We start from the raw sequence: 24840 nt of genomic DNA on the forward strand, positions 1-24840 counted from the left end.
ACTGGTACTTACAACGACAAAGATGGAGAGCCCCTCATTCTCAATCCAGTTCCCCATGGTGATGGAGGTTCAATGCCTTGTGTCTGCTTTTCTTCTCTGCTCTGCTTCTTCTTCCCATGAGGAAATGAAAACAGCAGCCTGGGGCAATCAGTTTCCTTTTCTATTATCAGAAATTAGCTAATCATTGGTCAACTGAAAATCTTGTTTCCATAAGAACCTTAAATCTTTAAACCACAAAAAGCTGCAGAAAAAGGGTCTGTAATAATCTAATCATAACTAACCATAGTAGGAAATGAAACCAATTTCTACAACTGAGAGACAAGTAACAGTCCAATGATGGGATATATTTGACACATGGACTTGACTTTTTGACTGATCAGTTACTAAATAGCAATTTGTAAAAAGTCACTCAACTAGCCATGACTTCGTGCTGGATAAAAATCATTAAATATCTTTTGACAGGCTGAGCAGCATTTTACAGTCTTGTTGAGAAGAACAATAACAATAATGATGGTTGATATTTATAGCATGCTTACATCGTGCCAATTTTCTAAGATACATATGTGTGTGTGCATACATATATATTTACCTAAGAATTGATACATATATGTCTGTGTAAACACATACATATATTAAATTCAGTATACAAATAAATTCACTTGATTCTAACAATTCAACCCTTATAAAGTAGTTTTTTTAAAAGGTTTTTTGATTTTTTATTTAAATTTTGTTAACATACAGTGCAATATTCGTTTCTGGAGTAGAATTCAGCGATTCATAAAGATTTTATTTTTAAATAATCTTTACATCCAATGTGGGGCTTGAACTCACAACCCCGAGATCAAGAGTCACATGCTCTACCGACTGAGCCAGCCAGGCGCCCCTAAAGTAGTTTCTACTACTATGATTACACTTACAGATGAGGAAATTGAGACCCAGAACACTTACGTTACTTGGCCACGGTCATGCAATTAGGAAATAGTAAAGTTGGGATTTGAAATCCAAGTACTTTGGCTATACTTCTAACCAGATGCCAGGAAAAAAAAAAGGCCTAACTGTGTCAACCCCATCCAAAATCACTCCAAATACAACTACAGGAAATAAAAATATAACAAATACAGCAAAATGTTTGGATGACTATAGTATTCCTAGGAAGACATGACATCCTCTAGGCTAGGTATGTACACAGGGTCAAAACAAAGGTATATCAGATGTGGCTGATGCCAAAAGCCAGATTTAGCATATTTTTTTTTTTCCTGACTACTACTCTGTCTTCAGGACATGAAAGGGTAGGAGGTAACCTACAGAAGGGTAGGATGGTAACCCCAGTATGAGATGAAAGCTGACAAATTACACAAGGGTGGTTATACAACAGCTATAGGTAATGAAGAGGTAAAAGCAGAACTAGCAGGGCCAAATGGGAATGAGAGAATCAACAAGAGGAGAAGCATGGACCGTTTTGGTTGTTGTTTATTTATGAACCACTTGAGACAGCCTACAGAATTAGGACAATTGGCAAAGTAATACTATTTTGCACTTAATATTTAAGGAAAGGTATTAAACCGTGACCTTCTCCATTGCTCTTGGATCATGAGTAACCCACGTAAAGGACAGACAGCTTCATGGTTCCATTCCACACAGAGGTGAATTCAAAGAAACACAGTTAGACAATGAAAACATGTGCCCATTTTTGCCTCTTTGCACTGAGATCTACCCCCACCCTTTCCTTGCTCTGCTCCGTTTCAGGGAGAATTGCATTTGCCAGGCTCCTTGGCCCTCTGGCTTCTGGTGTGGTCAGCCCAGCAGGAGGATGAGGGGCAGGAGAGAAGCCAGGGTGTTTCTCCCCCCAGCTCTCTGCTTCAAGTGGCATCTCGGAAGCGGTTGCATTTCCACGAAGGCTCCAGCTCCTGCCAGTCAGCCTTTCCTTCTCGAGCTTGAGCTCCTGCTGACCATCGCTGCCGCCGGAGTTCTGGCCCCTACCAGATGGCCCTGCCTTCTGGGCTTGAGCTATATCACCTCCTTCCGGTGTCCCTCCAACCCCGAGGGTGGTAACCACTTCCTGTAGTTGTTCATCTTTATGTTGCCTCCACAACCATGTGGGGATTCTGCACTTTCCCGTCAGCCATACAACAAATTCCTAGTATGAAATTCACTGTGTTAAAATGTGGTGCTTTGGGGGCGCCCAGGGGGCTCAGTCGGTGAAGCGTCTGCCTTCAGTTCAGGTCATGATCCTGGGGTCCTGGGATCGAGCCCCACATCCGGCTCCCTGCTTCTCCCTCTCCCACTGCCCCTGCCCCCCTGCTTGTACTCTCTCTCTCTCGCAAATAAATAAAATCTTTAAAAATAAAATAAAATGTAGTTTGTTTTTCAGACTGGACTTTGCCTGATACACAAAATGTAATTGAGGCATGTACTCATTTTCTCATGTAATTAAAGAAGTGAGGCAAGGAGGAATAAACCAGCTTAAACATCTGCTCTCCCTGTCTCTGCCCGGCTCAGGCTCCTCCACAGGGGAGGGGGGGGGACGGGTACTGCAAACAGCGGCTCCATCAAGCTCTGTGAAACTTTTCAAAATCTTCTCCTCTCCACTGGTCCCCCTCTTCTCTTCCCCCAGCCTGCTGCTTCATCTTCCTTTATCCCATCGGAATCTTCAAGCCTCTCCCACATTTTCTCACTGACCTCCTGATGCCTGTGCTCTGCTGGGGAGGCAATGCTAAGGGGAGCATGAATATTCATATACTAAGAAATAATGCTCTTTGTTTCACATAAACCTGTTTCTTGAACGTTTTCCAACTCTCTTCCCCTCCGTCCATGAGTTGTGAGAAAATGCAAAAGAGAAAGAATATTTTCCGTGGATAATCAAGCATTCCCTCCCATGGCTTTTGTCCCCCCTTGTAAAAGTAATCACAGGGCTGTGAGTAGAGATTTCTTGAGAGCCTTAAGGACCTCAATCAGTTTCACAGCTGGAAGAAGAGAGATCAGTTGCAAAAAAAAAAAAAAAAGAGTAAAAGCTTTCTTTTATGGAAAGTACTTTCCCTTTTGAGAACACTGTTCAAGTACATTGTAATGTGCACCGCTCTTGGAAAGACAGAGGGTTTGATAAAAAAGCAACAGGTAATGGTTGACTGGGATTGACTGGACATGGAGAATAAAGAAAATTGAATCTCTGTATCTTCTCCCAGCCACTTTGGCTTCCACTGTTTCCTAAGCTCTTGGTGTCAAGCCAGACTGTGGCGAATAGAACGCAGTACTCACCCTCCCAGTAAGCAGTCATGAGTAACACCCTCAGATGTGATTGAAATCCTAGACACTTCTGGCTGAGAAAAAAAGATGAAATAAGCAGACCCAAGTCTCCAGGAAATTCCCTGATGGTGCATCCCAAGGAAAGGTATAACTCCTTCTTGATTTTTCAAATTAAATTGGGCTTCTAATTTATTCCCAGAAGTAGGTGTGAAATTGCTGAAGAAGAGATGTGTTTCCCAATGTGTTTTGTTCCTGGTGATGAGGAGAAATGGATTTCTGTTCCCTTTTTTTTTGAGAGTGAGCGCGCGCATGTGCACAGAGCGGGTGGCAGGGGTGGTGAGCACAGGGTGGGGAGGGGCAGAGGGAGACGGAGAGAGAGAGTCTTAAGCAGGTTGGACGCCCAGTGGGGAGCTAGACGTGGGGCTCGGTCTCACAACTCTGAGATCATGACCTGAGCCAAAGTCCGATGTTTAACCGACTGAGCCACCCAGGCGCCTTGATTTCTGTTCCTTTTTTCTCTGCTGTGTGTGCTGTTCTTTCAAGAACTGCCATGCTCCCACTCTATGTTTCTATGAGTTATGCGGCCCCACTTTCTTTGCCTAAGTATGACCAGTGAGGGGACTTCATCTCCCTGGACACAGTATTTGTCCCAGGGGTGTGCACTCGACCCAAAGAAGGCCATTTAGAGTTCTTTGCCTGAGGGAGGAGTCATTAGGGACTCTGGAGTACAGAGGGTGAAGCTTTTCTATCTTGGTGCTGGCAGTTGCCATAGACTCTATTATCTTGTGCTAAGAAGTTGCGTAAGAATGCCAACACAAAATCAAATCAGAAGCTAGGGAAGGCTGGAGAGGTTTGGAGACAGATACGATGACAATGTTTGAATTCTCAGGTCTGATCTGCCTGAGACACTTGGACATCTTAGTTATTCCTATAGACTGGGTTTCCTAGGCTGGAGATTAGCGTTTGGGACTTTTATTAGAAAGTGCCTTTGGGGCGCCTGGGTGGCTCAGTTCGTTAAGCGACTGCCTTCGGCTCAGGTCATGATCCTGGAGTCCTGGGATCGAGTCCCGCAATGGGCTCCCTGCTCAGCAGGGAGTCTGCTTCTCCCTCTGACCCTCCTCCCTCTCATGCTCTCTGTCTCTCATTCTCTCTCTCAAATAAATAAATAAAATCTTAAAAATTAATTAATTAATTAAAAAAAAAAAGAAAGTGCCTTTGGAGGTAAACACCTATGGAAAGGAAGAAAAAATAAGAAAGCAGGAGTGGGCAGAAGGGGAAATTGAATGATCAGTGTGTGGTCACGGTAAGGCCTCAGCAACCGTGTGGAGAGATCTGAAGCTGGGATGACTCTGAATGCTCTTGGACAAGATGGCCGTCTTCACTGAGACAATGGGTGCTGTAGGTGCTGACAGCAGGGGAGTAAATCTTCTGTTCCTAAAGTTCAGCCCTGTGGCCACAGTATAGTATCAAACCCAGTTACATAAGCCATTAATTCCCACCACTACCACTTCCTGCTTTTAAAAAACAGTTTGAGTTGACTTTCTACCACTTATACCTAGAAGGGTTCCTACTAACACATGGCGTAATGAAACCCTCTTCTACTCCATAACCACAGTTTCAAAGGTTAGTGAAAGTTGAGTACAGCTGCTAGAATGGGATTCAGATGTTCGATCCCCTGTTTGAGGGAAAAAAATAAAAGAAGAGACATTTAGTGAGATAGGTAATTTAAAGGCATTAAGAACATGATTTTTAACTGGTATTTCATTTAATAGAAAGCTAATATGTCTTAAATTTTTAACTCTTTAGGTTAAATGTGATTTGCATACATTAATTGATCACAATAAGGAAGAAAATGAGAGAAGCTCACATAGTTTCTCTCACTAATCATTGATTTGAATTTAAAACTTCTCAGTATGCCTCCTGTGGTAAATTGGCTATTTTCTTTGTCTTTCTTGAAAAAAATCAATATTTACAGATTTACCTTGGTCTTCATAACAGCTTTGTAAAGCATTTTATACATGCCAAGTGCCTTATGTGATTTACCTCATTCATTTTTCATAACCACCCTGCAAGGTATATAAAATTATCATATCCATTTTTAGTAGGATGAATATGGGTCGTCCCCCACCAAAGATGTTTAGGTACTTGTAGGTTCACAACCCTCTCTCAGGAGCTTTCCTGGTGTAATCTGAAACCAGCCCCTGTAGGCAGAAGTCAGGGACGGGCGGAAGAGGCAGCCACACGGTGTTGGTAGGTGGTCACTTTAATAATAGCAAAGGGAACTTACATATGGGGCTTGTCTTGGATTGGGTGGCAGCGAGAGGAATAGGTTCCCACACTTGACCTCCAAATCTTAAAAGTTTATATAAAGACAACTGGGCTCAGTCATATATACTGTGCAAGACCATCTCAAGGCTCTGTCCTTGGAGCAGCCTCTGGGAGCGGGCAAGGCAAGTGGAACCCACAGTCCAAGGACAGAGCGGGGGGGTGGTGGTTAAGGAGCCCCTGAGTGCCCAGAAACAGCTCACGGGTCGATTAGTGGTCACGTCTTTTTTGATCATGTCCCCCAACAGTACTAATCCCTGGAACCTGTGAATATATTACCTTATGTGGTTCAAAGGACTTTGTAGATGTGATTAAAGACTTTGAGATGGGGAGATTAGCATGGATTATTCTGGGTGGGCACAATGTAATCACAAGGGTCCTTATTGGAGGGAGGCAGGAGGCTCAGAGGCATAGAGAGAGGATGTGAGGAATGGAGCAGAAATAAAAGAGAAGATGCTATGCTGCTGACTTTGCAGGTGGAGGAAGGGGCCATCGGCCAAGGAATGCTGCTCTAGAATTGGTAAAAGGCAGGGAAATGGATCCTCTCCTAGAGTTTCTAGAAGAAATACAAACCTGCGGACACCTGGCTTTTTGCCCAGTGAAATTGATTTCAGACTTCTGACCTCCAGAACTGTAAAAAACAAATTTGTGCTCTTGTGAATCAGTTGGCTTTGGGTAATTTGTTACAGCTGTAATAGGAAACTCATACACCATTTTACAGATGAGAGATGAGAGCCCCAGGGAGATGAAGTAGCTTGCCCAGAGTCACATGGCTACTTGATGCCAGAGCTGAGATTGAAATTGGGGAAGTCTGTTGCACTGCTGCTTATTTGAGCCACCAGAACCATTTTGTAAAGCTAGGGCTTCATCATAAATAATAAAATGATTTTATGAGTACCAGCTGCCGCCCAAGGCCCCAACTTGAACTCTGATATCCTGCTTTTGTTTGCAACACATAATATAACTCTTTGTTAGATAGAATAGTCCTTGGACTCCTGTCCCCTTTTGACAGCCTAAGTGTCACTGACAGTTTCCTGCAGTAACCACATGCATGTACAACCAGCTCAGACCAAGAAGCCTGAAGAAGTTTGTTGAACAATAAGTGTTAGGTCCCTACAACCAGTTTCTGCATATTTTACCTGGACCTGAAGGAGGAAAGCTCTGTCTCTGTGTCTTCTCCATCAATTTTCCCTGCCCCAGAATGTATGTGAGCTCCCTCACAGTCCCACGCTGGGCAGTTAGCAAAGGCTCATCCTTGTGAGGATGTCAACCAGTAAGTTAAGTGTTAGTCAGGTGAGAGAGTCAAGAGTCAGCTATCCTAGGGATACCGGCAGGGGCCTAGCTCCCTCGATACTTTCAGCAAATAATGTTTGGCCTAACAAAACTAACTAATATGGTCTTCCTGCTTGCTAGTGAGAAACTGAAGCAGTTTTATGCAAAACACGTGTAGTCACATGCCAAAGTCTGTTAGCATACATAACCACGGTACAAGTACCAACATTTTCTTTTTGTTCTAGCCCAGGATTCAATCGAAGATCATGCATGGAATCCAGTTGTCATGTATCCTCAAGTGTCTTTTAATCTGGACCAGTTCCTCGGCCTTCCTTTTCTTTCGTGACACTGACACATTGGAAGAATGCAGACTGGTTATCTTGTAGGATGTCTGTCATTGGAGGTGTGTCTGATATTCGTTCATGACGAGATTCAGGTTATGCATTTTGGGCAGGAATCTCCTAGAAGTGATGTGTGTCCTTCTCAGTGCACCACATCAGGAGGCACATGACGTTGGTTTGTCTTATCACTGGTGACGGCCTTGCTCTTAGGAAATGCACACAAAAGTGTTTAAGACTAAATGTAGGCAACTTTGGCTGAAATGGCTCAGAAAAAAATAATATGGAGAGACAAGAATAATGTAAGTATGATAAAATACTAATAGTTGATAAATCTGGGTCAAGAGCATACTGGATTTCTTTGTACTATCCTGGTCATTCTTCTGCATGCTTGAAAATATTTTAAAATAAAAAGGTTTTTAAAATCTGACATTCAAGGCTGTCTTCAGTGTTTACAGATTTCTCTGGCAATTGGGGGCAGAATACATTTTGGCAAGATGCTGCTCTTTTGCTGGAGAAGACAGTTTGATGGGCTTTTTGGTAATTCAAAGGCACCACCTGGTCTAGGTGTCAGAGGTGTAGTCAGGAAAGAGCTTAACTGCTCAGCACAGTAAAATGAAAGGGTGACATCCTTGCATGGAGAAACTTATAGCTGATTTCAAGCTTACACTGGAGATTATGAAAGAGAATGTCATGGTTGATACAAGTGGTTCTCACAGAGATGATGACTATGCCCCAGAACAGGACAGAATGTCTGACCCAAGAGAGGACAAGGCCAATGAGGGGCTTTCCTGTTCATGGTGACAATCTCAGAGAACAGGGGGACACAGTAATGACTGCTGGCTTTCCCTTTCCTATACTGTTAATTCTCTTGTGCTGTTTGTGTGTCTTCGCTAAAGCTGATTAACAGGCACAACATAGCATTAGCTTGAATTAATGGTCATCCCGGAGGATAAGGTAGATGCTGGCCATGGCTGAAGTAGGCTACAAGGGGCTGAGGCAGCAGGGAGAAGTCCTGATGAGAGGATCAGAGATGACCCCCCAGGAGCAGCAGGAGACAACCAGGAGGCTACCAACAGCTGAAAAATCCCCAGAGATATATGGGAAAATACAGTAGACTTGCAGGCATTCTCTGGGGTTTGGATTGTAGTGATTTGCATATTAAAGGGAAGAAGACTGCAAAACCCTGGAGAACTCGATTAGGTACAGGAAAGCAGCATCCATTGGCCACTTATGAAATCATATACAAGAAATGGCAAATATGTATATGCATGTTTCAAAGGTTTATTCACGTCCAAAGGAGAGAGATGGTGTGCCAACCCCTTACTGCAACAATCATTAAGAGAATAACTTCTCATTTAGCAAGGTAAAGTCATCCATTGTAGATGAGGTAGATCAAGAATGAGAATTTTCCAGGGCGCCTGGGTGGCTCAGTTGTTAAGCGTCTGCCTTCAGCTCGGGTCATGATCCCAGGGCCCTGGGATCGAGCCCCGCACTGGGCTCCCTGCTAGGCGGGAAGCCTGCTTCTCCGTCTCCCTCTCCCACTCCCTTGTTTGTGTTCCCTCTCTTGCTGTGTCTCTGTCAAATAAATAAAATCTCAAAAAAAAAAAGAAAAAAGAATGAAAATTTTCCTATGTGTGCACTTTTAAACTTTGCTAATTTAGGGACCATGTGTAAAAAAAATTAAGCAGATAATAAATATTTATTTTATTTTAATGCAGTGATATTATTAATTTGTGGTCATTCATGAGATTTACTGAACTTCTTTCTTGAGTCTGAGATCTCAGTAATTAAAGAAGTCTACGAAACTCAACCAACAAGAGTTCAAATGAATCATAAGGTTTTATTTTCTCACCTGGGAAGACATCTGTACACACTGAACTTGAAACTACAGGCTAACAATGTGAATATTGCTGTCAGTTCAAGGAAGTGAAGATATTCAGACTGAAGACAGACTTTTATATAAATCAGAGACCACACTCATTTCCCACTCTAAACCTCCCTGGGTTCAGTGGATTAACAATTTTGAACAAAGGCAGACAGTTTGGTGGAAATGAAACCACAATTTTAAAAACAGATTTGAAGACCAGGAATGACATTTAAAATTTCTTCAGTTGCCTTTGAAATTTAAATATCTACATCCATACATATATAATTGGATAACTCTCAGTCCTGTGAGTGTGATTCAAATTTATAACTATTGATTTGGCTTAAAAATGAAACTTGCCCATCAAAAACGGCAGTGTCCAAGGAAATACGGTACACATATGAATATAGATGCCAAAACTCTCATAAACTATCTAGCAATATGGCCCAATGATGAGCAACGCTTGGGTCTCAGGTGACTGTATAAAATTGTTATCATTAATGAAACAGCTGAAATCAAAGGGGCACCATGAGCAATGCAAGCCCAGAGTCAAAATGAGGTACTCTCTGGCTGTATCCACTTCACATTTCTCCAGGGTAATTTAGTCTGTTAAAAACCAGCATTACGGGTGCCTGGGTTGCTCAGATGGTTAAGCATCTGCCTTCGGCTCAGGTCATGATCCCAGGGTCCTGGGACTGAGTCCCACATCAGGCTCCCTGCTCGGCGGGGGGGCCTGCTTCTTCCTCTCCCTCTGCTGCTCCCCCTGCTTGTGCTCTTTCGCTCTCTCTGTCAAATAAATTTTAAAAAATCTTAAAACAACAACAACAACAAAAAACAACCAGCATTAACAGGCGTTGTTTTTGACTATTCCAAAGATTTTCTCAACTTCCTTCTCCTCTGTTGCCTCCCAATACAGAGAATGAAAAAAACAAATAGTAGGTCTCCCAAACTTCCCCAAACTCCTTGTAAGTAGCCTCAAAATAAAATTTTCCAGGGGGCAGGGAACAAATCTTTACTAGAAAAGTGTTTTTAAAAAAAGATTTATTTATTTATTTGAGGTGGGGGAGGGGCACAGGGAGTGGGAGAGAGAGTCTCAAGCAGGCTCCATGCTGCGCACAGAGCCCGACATGGGGCTTGATCTCATGACCCCAAGACCACCACCTGAGCCGAAACCAAGAGTTGGATGCTTAACCATCTGAGCCACCCAGGTGCCCCAAAAAGCTTTTTATTTTATTGAAAAAAAAAATAAAGTCAAGGATGAGGTCAGCAAAAATGATGGTATTATGGACTGAATTGTGTCCCTCCAAAATTCATATGTTGAAGTCCTAACCCCCAATGTGACTATATTTGGAGATAGAGCCATTAGGGAGGCAATTAAGGTTAAATGAGGTTGTAAGGGTGGGGCCCTAATCTCAGAGGACCGTGTCCTTGTGAAAAGAGGAAGAGGCACCAGAGACTTCTTTCTCTGCATGGGCACAGAGAAGAGGCCAGGGGAGGGCACAGCTAGAAAGCAGCAGTCTACAAGCCAGGAAAAGAGGCTGCACTAGAAATCACCCATGATGGCACCTTGATCTGAGACTCCTGGCCTCGACAACAGTGACAAGATACACTATTTAAGCCACCCCAGTCTGGAATGCTTTGTTAAGGCAGCCTGAGACGATTAATACAGGCAAGTAAGGAAATTCCGGGCTTGTCCATCCCCAGAATCATTGGAAAACCTGGGAAAAACTGACAGGATAAACCTTATCTGAACGCTGGAAGATAATGAAAGGTTTCTAGCAAGGGAGCAAATGCTTAAGTAAGAGAACAGCCACTAAAACACAGTAGGAGAGCTTTGTGGCATTTTCACTCGACCGTGTCCAACCCCCTTCCACCATGTGGCTCCGCCGTGTGGCTTCGCCGTGTGGCAGTGGTCGTGAAGACAGCACGCTGCACTCCCTTTGCCGGTACTTGTTTGTAGTGGGACCAGAGCAGACCTTGCCCCTGAGGAACAGCTCTGGTCTTTTTTGACCTATCTGGGGGTTCCCCTGAGGGACATAAGCACTTTGTTTCCCCTAAATCAGAGCTCTTTCAAGGTGAAGTGGCTAAGCAAAGGTCCTCCCTCAAAGACTTTAGAAGGAAATCCACTGACACCTGGGGCAAAAACATAAGACTTAAGGCAAACAATAGAAACACCGACAGCCTGGCAGACAAAGCTGGGGTGTGATATTCTTTGGGGGCTAAGGGTTTTGACAACCTGCTGTGTAGACTGGGGAAGCTAGAAGGCCATGTACACACATGTCCAGGGCAGGATACATGCTCAGAAAAGACCTAAGAAAACCACAACCTTCCACCTCTGGCTGATCTTTAGGCTGTGAGCCAGTAGCAAGTGAAGGCTAAGATAGAATTGGAAATGGCCTGGCTAAGGGTTGAAGGACCACTCCAACACAGAGCCAATCTTCCTTCCTTCCTCCTTTCCTTCCTTCCTTCCTTCCTTCCTTCCTTCCTTCCTTCCTTCCTTCCTTCCTTCCTTCCTTCCTTCCTTTCCTTCCTTCCTTCCTTCCTTTTTCAGTTTGGCTCCAGGTGTTTAAGGAAATCTCAGTCAAATAACTAGCTGACCACTGAGTTAAAGGAAAGAGACCTCATATACCACTCATGACAAAGAATACATTCTTTACAAAAGCAGTTTAGGAAAGTCACTAAACAAACAACTGTGACCCGTAGCATGCAACAAATCCTGGAATGAGGGAGAATCTAAGTCTCCATCCCATAATTTTCAAGATCTCCAGTTTTCAACTAAAAATTACAAGGCATGCATAGAAACAAGAAGGTATGAAGAAAGTATGGCCCAGATGAATGGATAAAGAAAATGTATTCAGCCATAAAAAAGAAAGAAATCTTACCACTTGCAACAACATGGATGAACCTGGAGGACATTATGCTAAGTGAATAAACCAGACACAGAAAGACAAATACTGTCTAATCTCACTTATACGTGGAATCACAAAAGGTCTAACTCACAGAAACAGTAAAATGGTGGTTGCCAGAGACTGGGGGTTGGGAGAAATGAGAAGATGTTGGTCAAAGGGTACAAAAACTTCCAGCTCTGAGATGAATAAATTCTGGGGATCTAATGTGAAGCACAGTGACTATAGTTAATGATACTGTGTTGCATGCTTGAAAGTTGCTACAAAACTAGATCTTAAATGTTCTCGCCACAAAAAAGAAACGTTAATTATGTGAAGTGATGGAGGTGTTAACTAACTTTATCATAGTAGTCATTTGGCAATATATACATGTCTCAAATCATCATGTTGTATACCTTAAACTTACACAATGTTATTTGTCAGTTATATCTCAATAAAGCTAGGGAAAAGGAAAGATAAGGTCATATAGGGGTGTTATGGACCCTTCATCCAACATGACTGGTGTCCTTATAAACAAAGTATGTGAAGGCATGAGGGAAGAAGAAGTGCTAACAGCTGCAAACCAAGAAATGCCAAGAATTGCCAGCAACTACTAAAAGCTAGGAGGAGGCAAGGAAGGATTCTCCTCCACGGGTTTCAGAGGGAGCAGCGACCTGCTGACAACTTGGTTTAGGAATTCTACCTTCCAGAACTCTGAGTCAATAAATGTTGGTTGTTTAAACCACTCAATCTGTGGCATTTTGTGATGGCAGTCCTAAGAAACTAATATATGCCTCCTGTAGAGAACACAACACGCTCAAAGGCCTGGAGGCAACAGAGAACATGGCTAAGTCAAGGATCTGCGAATAGCTCAGTGTATTTGAAATTAAGAGAGAGAGAGAGGAGGGGAATGTCAAAAATGAGGCTGGCTAGATGAATGAGCAGGGGCCAGATTATGCAGGAGTTTGTAATTTATCCTAAAGATAAAGACAAGACACACTGAAAGGTTTAAGAAGGGGAATAAGATGATCCGATTTTTGTCTTAGAAGAGAACTATGATTCCAATAAGAAATAGATTGGGAAGGAGCACTATGGACACAAATAAAAGTTAGGAGGCTCCAGAATTTGTCTCGGTGACTATGTAAATCGGCTATTACTGTGTAAGAAAATATCCCAAACTTAGTGGCTTAAAACAGCATCTGATATTATTTCTTGCGAGTATATGGATCAGTTGATAGATGACTAATCTAGGCTGGGCAAGCTGGGAGTCAGCTGATCTAGACTGGGTTTGGCTGGCCGTGACTCCACACCCTGTGATTTTTATCCTTCTCCTGGGGACAGTGGGCAAATATGGGCACATCCTTCTCCTACAGATAGAAGAGGTGCAGGAGAGCAAGCCCAAGCAGAAAAGCGCTCTTTCAAGCCTCTGCTAGCATCACACCTGCCAACATCCCATCGGGCAAAGCACATGGTTGAGCTCAATTTCAAAGGGCAGGAAAATACATTTCGTCCCTTCTTGAGAGGAACTATAAAGTCACACTACAAAGGGTGTGCACATAGGGAGGGGTGAGGAATGGAGGCCATTAATGCAATCCATCTGTCATGTGGGAACTACCTTAATGTAATGGTGGCCTCCAAGTACCCTGCCAGGCAAACTGTCCCAGAGGTCACAGAAAAGACCCACAGACCACATGAAAAGGCTTGATTGACATAGCTTATCAGACAAACTTTAAAACATACAGCAGGGCGCCTGGGTGGCTCAGTTGGTTAAGCGACTGCCTTTGGCTCGGGTCATGATCCTGGAGTCCCTGGATCGAGTCCCGCATTGGGCTCCCTGCTCGGCGGGGAGTCTGCTTCTCCCTCTGACCCTCCCGACCCTCCCCCCTCTCATGTACTCTCTCTCTCAGTCTCTCTCTCTCAAATAAATAAATAAAATCTTTAAAAAAAAACACACACACACACAGCAAATGGCAAGGGGAAAGAGACGAGGTAGGTTTGCACACTGCACACAGGATGCAAACAAGCAGAAGGCCCACGCTTCCTGAACCCTGGAATAGGCAGTGGGCATACATTCTGTCTGTCTGTCTCTTACTGCGCCAGCCTGCCCTGCTGATGGTGTGGTTGTGAGCACTAGACTTGAGGTTTGAGCCCGGGGTCCACAGACAGAAAGTGCCTAGGACCAATGGCACGCCCTTCCTCTGAGGGATGCAGGGACAAGGACAGCCAGCCACAGCTATAGTTGTCAGTAAGTCTACTGAACAGCCGAGGGTTTTATTTGGATTTCTTAGGGAGAGGACACATGGGACCAGGAAGGTGTAACCAGTGGGTGGCCAACGTTAAGGCTTCACGAATATGGAATCCCTCATCATCCTCATGTAAAACAGTATGCGTCAAGTACCTCATGTATATTTATCATATATATCATTACTACTAGTGTTTTCTTGTTCTTTCCATTCTTTTCTTATTTTTTTATTTTTTTTAAAGATTTTATTTATTTATTTGACAGAGAGAGACAAAGCGAGAGAAGGAACACAAGCAGGGGGAGTGGGAGAGGGAGAAGCAGGCTTCCCGCTGAGCAGGGAACCAGATGCGGGGCTCGATCCCAGGACCCTGGGACCATGACCCAAGCCGAAGGTAGACACTTAACCGACTAAGCCACCCAGGCGCCCCTCCATTCTTTTCTATCTAGGTTCATACACATATTCTGTACTTATTTTACTTACCTCACATGTCTTCCAGGTTAATAACTTACTCGTTGTTTTGGATGGAATTTTGTTACCCCAAAGTTCATATGTTGCAGCTCCCTCCCCCAGTGTGAGTGTATTTGGAGATAGACTTTTAGGAGACACTTAAGGTTAAATGAGATCATACAAGTGGAACCCTAATCTGATAGGACACGTGTCCTTGTAAAAAGAGGAAGAGAAAGGGGTCTCTCTTTTTCTACACACACACACACACACACACACCAAGGAAAGGCCATGTGAAGACACAGCAAGAAGGCAGCCATCTATAAGCCAGGAAGAGAGGCCTTACCAGAACTTAATCATCCTGGCACCCTGATCTCACACTTCCAGTTCCCTGAACTTGGAGAAAATAAATTTCTATTATTTAAGCTACCCAGTCTATGGTATTTTGTTATGGCAGCCTGAGCTGACTAAGACACTGATCTCTGCCTAACACATTGTATGGGTTTCACCTGTCCCATTTGTTTTCTTGTCTTCTACAGCAGAATTGGATATTCTCAAATAATACAGCAAATAGACACTATCCTACCACTGTGAGAGACAGTAGTGATGTGAATTAGACCTGAATAGGCTAGGGAGAATGGCAAGGGAGAGAAATGGAAAGTTCAGAAGCAATATTGCTAGGATTTATTGACTGAGGAATTAGTTGGATGAGACTGAGCAACAGGAAGGAGTCAAGTCTGACCTCTGGTTTCTGGTTTGGGCAGCTGTGTTAAGAGTAACACCATATGGAGAAAATGGCCAGGAAGAACAACCATATGTGGAGAAGGGTAATGAATTCAGTTTTGTACAGGACTGAATTTAGGTGCATCGGGAAGGAGAGATTTCCAAGGGGAAGCATTGGCTGGTTAGTTGGATGTATAAATGTGGAACACAATAATGAGGCCTGGTTGGAGACTCAGGTGTGAGTGTCAACAGTAAGTAGAATGTAAGCAAGGCCATAGGAGAATACAGCAGTAAGAAAGAAGGAGGCCAAGGGCAGATATTCCTTGGAGACTTTGGTTTGAAGGATAGCAGAAGAGAACAAGTCTGAAATGGAGAAGAGGAAGAGCAGTCAGAGAAATTAGGGCGAACCTGCAACTATGGGGCTTGGCAGCCACTAGAGTTTCAGGTACTAGTCATTTGATGTCAAGAATTAGGTATAATACAGACTAATGAGTGACCCTAGACTTAGCAATAAGTGTAAGTTATCAGTGACCTCAGTAAGAGGTTTCAGTAGACAGCGTGATCAGTAGACAGTGGTGATCCAAGGGGAGCCAGATGTTAATGGGCTCAGATGAAAGATTAGAGTCGCCTCAAAATGGCTGACTCTGATAGGGAAGAGAGAGCATGGCTGGATTCGAGAAGAAATGTGGACACCAGAGGGATTTGGTTTCATTTTGTTTTTAATTAAGAGCTTGTAAGTGTTGGTGAGAACGACCTAGGACAAAGGGAAGGAGCTACATGTGGAGGATCTTTGATAGAACAAGGTTCCTGAGTACTTGGAAGGAAGGAAATGGAAGGAGCCTTAGGCAGGAGGGGGAGGGGCTCTTCTCTTGTAAAAGGAGGGAAAGAGAGTGCAGATGCAAAAAGGTCTGTAGGGCTGGTGGCAGGGGCTCGAGGGACTTCCTCTTTGTGGTTTCCATTTTCTTTGTGAAAGAACAGGAAAGGTTTTCTGTTGAAAATGAAGTGGTTAATGAACATTTCAGGAAAATGAAGAAAGCTTTCAAGCTTCATGTCTGCTGTTCAGATGTAGGGTTTGGCTGTAGAGAACAAAATGATTCAAGACAGAGTTCAGAACCCAATTGGCCCTGAGATCATAGATCAGCAGTGGTATGAATCTGGGGTAACTTTTATAGCTCTCCTTACCAACTTATGTGCAAGTGTAGAGGAAGAAGGCAGTTGAGGTGATCAGGGTTGGGTTTTGCCTGACAGGTGGTACAGAAGGACAGTGTGCGAGGAGTTCAGGACGTGTGCAAGAGAATGCTAAAGTGATGGATGGTAGAGTCTAAGATGGGTAGAGCACCAGGAAGTGAACACAGAGGAGGAAGGCAAAGTCAAAGAATCAAAGAGAAACCAAAGGTTTTGATGAGGTTGAGACACACCTTGGGTGTGAGTGAATGGGGAAGAGAGAGAAGCAGAAAGTGGTGATCCAAGGGGTCATGTCTGAGATGGAAACTTTAAAGGTGGTATAATTCTGAGAGATGACCAGGCTCAGAGCATGGCTATGAGACAGGGTGGCTGAAGTGGGGGGAGATGAAGATTTCTGAATGAGGAGGCAAAGGAAGAGTGAGGCAGGGTCTGGATCCACTCCAGTCACCCAGAATGAAGGCCCTCCTCTGGTAGCAAAAGGGTTAATGAAATTGCAAAGACTTTGTTTGAATCCAGACCCTCTACGTAAAGCTGTATGACTTTAGTCAACCTATTTCACCTTTCTTACTCTCCGCTTCCTCATCTGAAAAATGGGAGAGGGGTATTAATACCTACCTCATTGGGTTGGGGGGATAATGAAGGGTATACAGGGGCGCCTGGGTGGCTCAGTTGGATAAACGACTGCCTTCGGCTCAGGTCATGATCCTGGAGTCCCGGGATCGAGTCCCGCATCGGGCTCCCTGCTCAGCAGGGGGTCTGCTTCTCTCTCTGACCCTCCTCTCTCTCATGCTCTCTCTCTGTCTCTCTCAATAAAATAAAATAAAATAAAAAATCTTTAAAAAAAAAAATGAAGGGTATACAGTGCACATAGTGCTCAACAATGCATGAGCTTTACCTCCCTTATAAATGTGGTGCACAGAACTGAGAAAAATGTTCTAGGTCTTGCCTGACTAGTCAAGGGTGAAGGGGGATCTTGACTTCTTATGTTTTAAAGATAGCATGTCTGTGGTGCAATCTCAGACCTATTGTGCTACCCTTTTAAAGACTTGCCTCACATTATTGGCTCACATAGAAATGTGCAATCAATTTCAACCACCAGATCATTTTAATAGAAACTGCAACAATTGAGGTATCTGATAAAAAATTTCAGGCCAAGTATATATAAATTGTGAAGCCTCATGGGAGGAAGGACTGTTGTATTAGGTGGCCATAACAAAATACCACAGACTGGGGAGCTTAGACAACAGAAATTTATTGTCTCACAGTTCTGGAGGCTAAGAAGTCCAAGATCAAAGTTTTGGCAGAGTCGGTTTCATTCTGAAGTCTCTCTCCTTGGTTTATAGGTGGCCATCATTTCCTTTGTCTTTACATGCTCTTCCCTCTGTGTGTGTCTGTGTTCTAATCTCTTCTTATAAGGACACAAGTCATATTAGATTGGAGCCCACCCTAATGGCTTCATTTTAACTTAATTGCCTCATTAAAGACTTTATCTCCAAATGCAGTCACATTCTGAGGTCCTGGGGGTTAGGACTTCAACATGTGAATTTGGGGAGGGACACAATTCATCCCATATCATTTGTAAATGAGAATTCCATTTTAAAACACTGCAAATTTGTCAAGGCTTCCAGTCATATTTTAAGACATTAGAAACACACGAAAGTAAAAATGTTGAGATAATATGAACTAAGTATCAGTAACATGTAATAATAATAATAAAAATAATAATACTACTAATATAATATTCCTACCAAAAGGGAAAAACCTGGGCGCCTGGGTGGCTCAGTCGGTTAAACGACTGCCTTCGGCTCAGGTCATGATCCCAGGGTCCTGGGATCGAGCCCCGCATCGGGCTCCCTGCTCTGCGGGGAGCCTGCTTCTCCCTCTCCCCCTCCCCCTGCTTGTGTTCCCTCTCTCACTGTGTCTCTCTCTGTCAAATAAATAAATAAATAATTTAAAAAAAAAAGGGAAAAACCTTGAAAAATTATTCACTGAGGGAAGAAATAAATAATGCATCCTGCTCTGTAAAGATAAAATGTATAAACTGTTGAGTCTAAGAAACAAAACAAGACAAAATAAAAAAAATCATGCAAGCAGGCGGTCTCTCTCTGTATTTAAGAGTTGGGCTGGTGTTTGAACACATGTTTCTTCTTGGAAACATGGGTAGACATGTTTCTTGGGAGTTGGAGCTCTGAAAGAAGCTCTGCAAAAGAGTTCCAGTGATGGTGCTGCGGCCCTCCAAGGAGGGGGCTTAGAACTGCTGTCAGAGGTGAGAAGTTGATTGCATCACATTATCTGAGTTCTCTCACCCACTCCTTATTTGAAGGCCACACAATTTCAAGATGGCCACATAGATGTGGGAAGAAAAACAACACTGTTTGACCATCAACTACTGGCAGGGTCTGTGATAGGTGGTCTGCATCATTAATTCAATACAGTGCTCATGTCAAGATTAAGAAGTATTTCTTCTCATCCCCACTCTACAAATGAGTCTGTCGAGGATTAGAAAAACCAGGTACCTCATCTAAATTCTCATGGTGGTAGTCATGGAGGTAGGATTCAAATTTAGGATTGTCTGAAGACAAAGCATTAGTACTTCCAGTTATACCAAGCAAATGGGTCTAGACCAGTACTGCCCAATATGGTAGCCACTAGCCACATGTGGGTCTTTAGATTTAAAATAATTAAACTTAAATAAAATTTAAAATTGAATGTCTCAGCTGCACTGGCCAGATTTCAGGTGCTCAATAGTTACATGTAGTTTGTGGTTTCTGTATCGGAGAGCACAGATGTAGAACACTTCGATTATCACTGAAATTTCTATTGGACAACACTAACGGGCCCTGGCGTAATTTAACCGTATCATCGCTTCTGTGAACCTTTCATTGACAAGATGTTTTACAGCAACTAACAAAAATGTAGATTTTAAAGGTACCAATTTGATCACTTTTGAAAATCTCTTTAAAAATCATGCAAGATGCATATCTGGAAGTGCATATAACATCAATGCACAGGGGCGCCTGGGTGGCTCAGTTGGTTAGGCAACTGCCTTCAGCTCAGGTCATGATCTCAGGGTCCTGGGATCGTATCCCTCGTCGGGCTCCCTGCCCGGTCTGCTTCTCTCTGCCCTCCTGCCCTTCTCCTTCTGCCCCTCTTCCCATTCGTGCTCTCTCTCCCTCTCTCAAATAAATAAATCTTTTTTAAAAAAATTAATGTACAATTTAACTAATAATTTTAAAGTGAACACCTATGTAAGCACCACCAGGTTTAAGAAAAGGAACATCACCAGTCCTCTGGTGTCCTTCACTTGGTCTATCCCTTCCTGATTAAAGCCTAGCTGCCTTCCCTTCAGAGGTAACCAGGAATCTGACTTTATGCAATTATCATTTTCCTTCATGATTTTACCACCTATGGGTTAAGTCACAGAGTTTAATTTTGCCTTTTAAAAAATTTCACATAAACTGAATCGTGAAGTAGGCATTTTCTCATGCTTTTATGTCCAAAAGAACCTTAGTAAGATTTATCCATTTTGTTTCATATAGTTCATTTACTTCCTTTGCTGTATATATAAAATTCCCTTTGTATAATTACACCACACCTTATTTTTCCTTTCTAGCGTTGGTGGCTGTTTGAGTTGTGTCCAGTGTCTGACTATTACAAATACTGCCCTTCTCTGAAAAAAAGGAGGATTTTCCATTCTGTCAAGGTGAGACTTGGGTTAAGAGATTTACAAACATTTCTGACCACAGTCACAATAAGAATACATTTTACACTGTGACTCAATGGAAACAAAAATCCCCCCAAAGAATATTTGATGTGATATGTGGGATGCACTTTTCTATTTTCCTTTGTATTCAGTTCTAGTCTACGTCCCCTTTTTAAAAAAATCCTGACTGTGACCTCCCCCCCCAAATTGATTTTGGGATCCCTTGGTGGTTTGCCAGCCACAGGTAAAAAATTTCTGGAATGTAAGTTACAAAAGATACGGATGGCAACACCAGGCTAGTGGGCCCTTCCAGAACAAGCCTTCCACAGTTTCCATGACTACCCATTTTTCTGGCCAATAAAAGCAACCATGCAGTGAACCAAAACTATCATGGCAGTCTGTTTCTTCCCCTCTTCTGCATCAGAACGGGAAGGCAAATGCGGCACAGGAACGAAGCAGCAGGCTTGCGGAATCCATCACCAGCCTTTGTGAAAGGCATCATGTCCCAGAACTGACGTGTCAACGTATCTCACCCAGGCTACGGAAGGGCTGACCCCTTCCCTCACCTCAACAGGCGCTCGGAGGATAAGTTCTTTATTTCCGTATCGGCCTTTCAGGAGCCAGCCCTTCCCCAGGGTGTGGAGGAATGACTGACTTACTCAGAGAGGCCAAACCTCAGCTCTGAATGGGCATGCTTCCTTGCAAGGTGCCCTTTGTGTTTTCCCCACATTTGCAAGTTCACCCGGCCTCCTTCGGCACTGCAGATCATGTCACCTCCCTCACCCTATGTCCAACCACCTGTTGCCATTGTGTTAACTTGCCTCTGTGGGGATTATAGGGGCTCTTTCCCAGCTTGCTGGAGATGGGACCCCTGAGTAAAGGAGCACAGCCTTTCCGGAGTGGCAGGTCAAGTTGCCAACTCTGATTTTTCTGCAGAGCTGTGAGCCACGGGTGGTGAGGGAGAGTGACATCTGGCAAGTGTGGACGTGGGGTGGGCACAAGGGTGATGGCAGGCATTGTTCTACTTTTGGCCGCTGAAGCAAGAACATGTGATGTCTTGGAAGCCCTCAAGGGAGTGGGAGGTTAAGAGCAAGGGTTTTCAAGTCAGATGGCCTGGCCTCAACTCTGGTTCTTTCATTTCCTGGCTGCATGACTTAGACCAATTTTTTAAAAGATTTATTTATTTAATTGAGGGGGTGGGGCAGAGGAGGGGGAGAGAGAAACCTTCACGGACTCCTTGCTGAGCACGGAGCCCAACAGGGGGCTCGATCCCACAAGACCCTGAGATCATGACCTGAGCCAAAATCCAGAGTCAGATGCTTAACCGACTGAGCCACCCAGGCACCCCTAGACCAATTGTTTAACCTCAACCATGGTTTCCACATGCATAACTGTTACTTCTCAGCCCTGTTTTGAAGATGAAATGAGATGATGCATGTGACTCACTTAATGCCTTGCACATAGAACGGGCTCATTGTGATAGCTGCTTGCTTTGCTGTTGTTCTCATACTGGGAAAGAGGAATGGTGGAGAGGTCTAGGCAGCGGCCCGAAGTGCAGGATGTAATGCCTGGGAACTGCACATATACACCCTCAGACCCAGAAACTTGCCCTACCTGGGACCACAAATGTGGGTTTATCTTGCTGGCCTGTTGTGTATTGGAAGCTTCCTGGAGAGCTGTGCTGACAAGGATCCTGAGGTCATGGCAAGTGTCAGGGTGGCAACAGATGTCATGATTGGTCATCTTAGCCTACTATGGGCTTGGAATGGAGTGACGAGTTTAGAGTGAAGACACCGGCTGGGCATTTGCCTTTCCTGCCCCTTTAGTGATTGAATATTTGGTGACTTACTATTGAATTTTCCAGACGTTTCAAAGCAGCTCTTTTCGAAAGCATTATTTCTGGGAGGCACCATGCTGGCTGGTATGCAAGCCTCAACTATGTCTCTGCAAGGCCACCGTCTACAGGGTGCACATTTGAGGAGGTGCTTAGATGTAGGACACAGGTGGGTCAAGCAGTCCAGGGGGAAAGAAGCAGAAGGAAAGGAATAGTCACACACAAGAGGGAGTGTGTGACTTCTGAAATAGCAGGCCAAGCTCAGGCTGGGCTCCAGTCTAAGGGGACCGCCATTGCTTTGTACCTGGCTAAATAAACACCGCCACCTGGTGGCCAAGGAGAATGTGCCTCTGTCGAGGAGGCTGGTCGAAAATCACATACTTGAAAAATGTGAGGAAACGGGTGAATGAACAGAAACTTTAAAATATTTAAAATATCGTGTTTCACCATGCGAGGGTAAATGTGGGGTCTAGAAACCCGAGGCTAGCAGAAGTGACATTAAAAGGCAAATGAAGAAAATGCATCTATTTTTGTATAGCGGACATTTATTGCATATTTACAACACGCCAGGCCCTAGTCTAAGTGTTGAATGTGTGTCAGCTCATCTACTCCTCACCTCAACCTTATGGGATAGTACAAGTGTATCCTGATTTTACAGCTGTGGAAACCGAGGCACAGAGGGATGAATGCTGGCAGTGCTAACATTTCAACGCGAGCAGATCAGCACAGAGCCCACTGCATATATTTGAAATACAAAGGGACCCACAGACGACACGTAAATTTCAAAGATTTGAAGAGTAAGCAAGTAGGGAAATTATCTTTTTGCAAGTGAATCACTCCGCAAATTTACTGAGCCACTACTCCACACTTCCTGCATTGCGTGGGGGGGGGGGGGAAGGGCTGCGAGTCTGATGTAGGACGCCCCCCCCACCCAAGGAGTTCCAATCAAGGTGAGGAAGTAAAACGCGCATATGTTGAAGACACGATCTTGAAACTCAGGCTTTGTTGTGAGAGAGAACCGTTTTCTAAGTTCCTTTGGCTCTCATTGAGCACAAAAGTAAATCTTAGAGGGCTGGGGCCACCCTGCCCTTGTAGAGCAGAGAGGACACTCTTTCAGCCTGGGGCACATAGAACAGGAGACATGCTGCCCCAGAGAAGGCCAGGCTATAAGGGAGAGGAAGTGGACAGTGGGCCCTTGGGTAATTACGGGAAGAGGGGACCCCCTGCATCCTGATGCCAATCCCCATTCCCAGGGGCATATTGAATCAATTGAGAGAATACCAAAGGTTTAGGAGCTTTCACTCCTCTTCCCATTGGTGACTCTTGAGGGACATTTATCTGGGGCCCCACCGAACTGTGTGTTAGCAAGGAGGAGGAAAGGTGCAGTCAGACAGACAGAGGACAGGGACTAGGCCTCTGGTGTGGCTATAGGGATTTGGAAGCCCAGCCTTGCCCAGAGGAGGTAGGACGTGAGGCTGAGGCCAAAAGCCTTCCATATGCCCTCTTCCTTGTGGGGAACAGCCCAGTCTCCGGGCCCAAAGGAGGGAATGGTATGGGCTCTGGGGTCTGCAGCTCACAGCGAGCCAAGGAAGGCTGAGGAAGCAGACAGAGAACAGGCCCCCCCCAGCTGCAGACCTCAGCAGCAGTACTCCAGCAGAATGTGTAGGACCCAGGTGTGAGCCAACACTGGCCTGACCTGGCCTTAAGACCAGCCTCAGGCCACAGGTCCCCTGCCTGTGAAGTCACACAGTCTCTCTCCCACAGACTTGGGTGCTGCCATCTTAGGAAAGGAGGAGGGCAGGGCAGGCATTCTGAAAGACAGAATGTCTTAGTACAAGGGACATTTATAAGCAGCGAAACAGCCTGTAGGTCCGTGTTGCTGGAACATGGGAGAGAGGTGATCAGGAGGCACGCGGTGAGAGGGAGAAGGAATGATAGTGTTGACATGAGCCAAGCCTATGCTAAGTGTCTTGTACACATGATCACTTCTATTCCTCACCACAATCCTATGCAACAGTTACCACAGTTATGTCCATTCTGCAGAAGAGAATGCTGAGACTAGTGAGCTAAAGGAACTTTCCTCTGATAGCACAGGAAGTAGCAGGGTTAGAGTTCAAGCCCAACGTGGTCTGGTGCCAAAGCCCAAGTGTCTTCTTTTAAGTCTAACATGTCCAGTTAGTTCAAAGAGACTTTAATTTAGCAGAGACGCCAAGCTTAGCAAGGTTTTGTGGGTCCTGTGTGTGTGTGGGGGGGTGTGGGTGTGTGTGTGTGTGCGCTCACATGCCAAATGGGGATTTGGAATCATGAGGAAGTTCAGATGCATTCTGTTAAAAAGATATATTTTATTTGGACATCTGAGCACAGTGTGGGGAAATCAGCGATTTTGCTACCTTTAGACACATATATCTGATGAAAGATTCACTTGTTTAAGCCCCAGACACCTACCTCTGCTTATGAAGCAAGATTTCTGGAATACTGGAGAGCCCAGGTACATTGTAATCGCCTGGGGAATGGGGGGAAAAAAAAAACCCTGATATCTGGGTCCCACTCTCAGACATTACCATTTAATTAGTCTGGGTGTAGCCTGACTTCAGAATTTGTAAAAGCCCTCCCCCCCAGGTGATGCTAACGGACAGCCAAGTTTGAGAACCGCTATATAGAATAACATTTTCCCCATTGCTCAGGGCACTCTCTTTGAATACAGAAATAATAGTGAGGAGTACGCGTTCTTACTGTAAATACAATTTTACTCACACAAGGGGAGGAAAATGCCATCCA

The 24840-nt window shown here is 44.2% G+C and overlaps 1 protein-coding gene across 1 annotated transcript in view; it reads right to left on the reverse strand.

Moving 5' to 3' along the window:
* CYBB (cytochrome b-245 beta chain) overlaps positions 1-24840 on the reverse strand; it is a 103386-nt gene that overhangs the window by 34349 nt on the left and 44197 nt on the right. Inside the window, exon 2 of the mRNA XM_081809005.1 lies at positions 13-110. Coding sequence (XP_081665131.1) covers positions 13-57 — 45 coding nt within the window. The 5' untranslated portion in view covers positions 58-110. The remainder of the gene's footprint in view (positions 1-12; positions 111-24840) is intronic.

This window comes from Leptonychotes weddellii, chromosome X, assembly GCF_054177405.1.
Source record: "Leptonychotes weddellii isolate Sample4059 chromosome X, ASM5417740v2, whole genome shotgun sequence".
In the NCBI taxonomy this organism is placed as follows: Eukaryota; Metazoa; Chordata; class Mammalia; order Carnivora; family Phocidae; genus Leptonychotes; species Leptonychotes weddellii.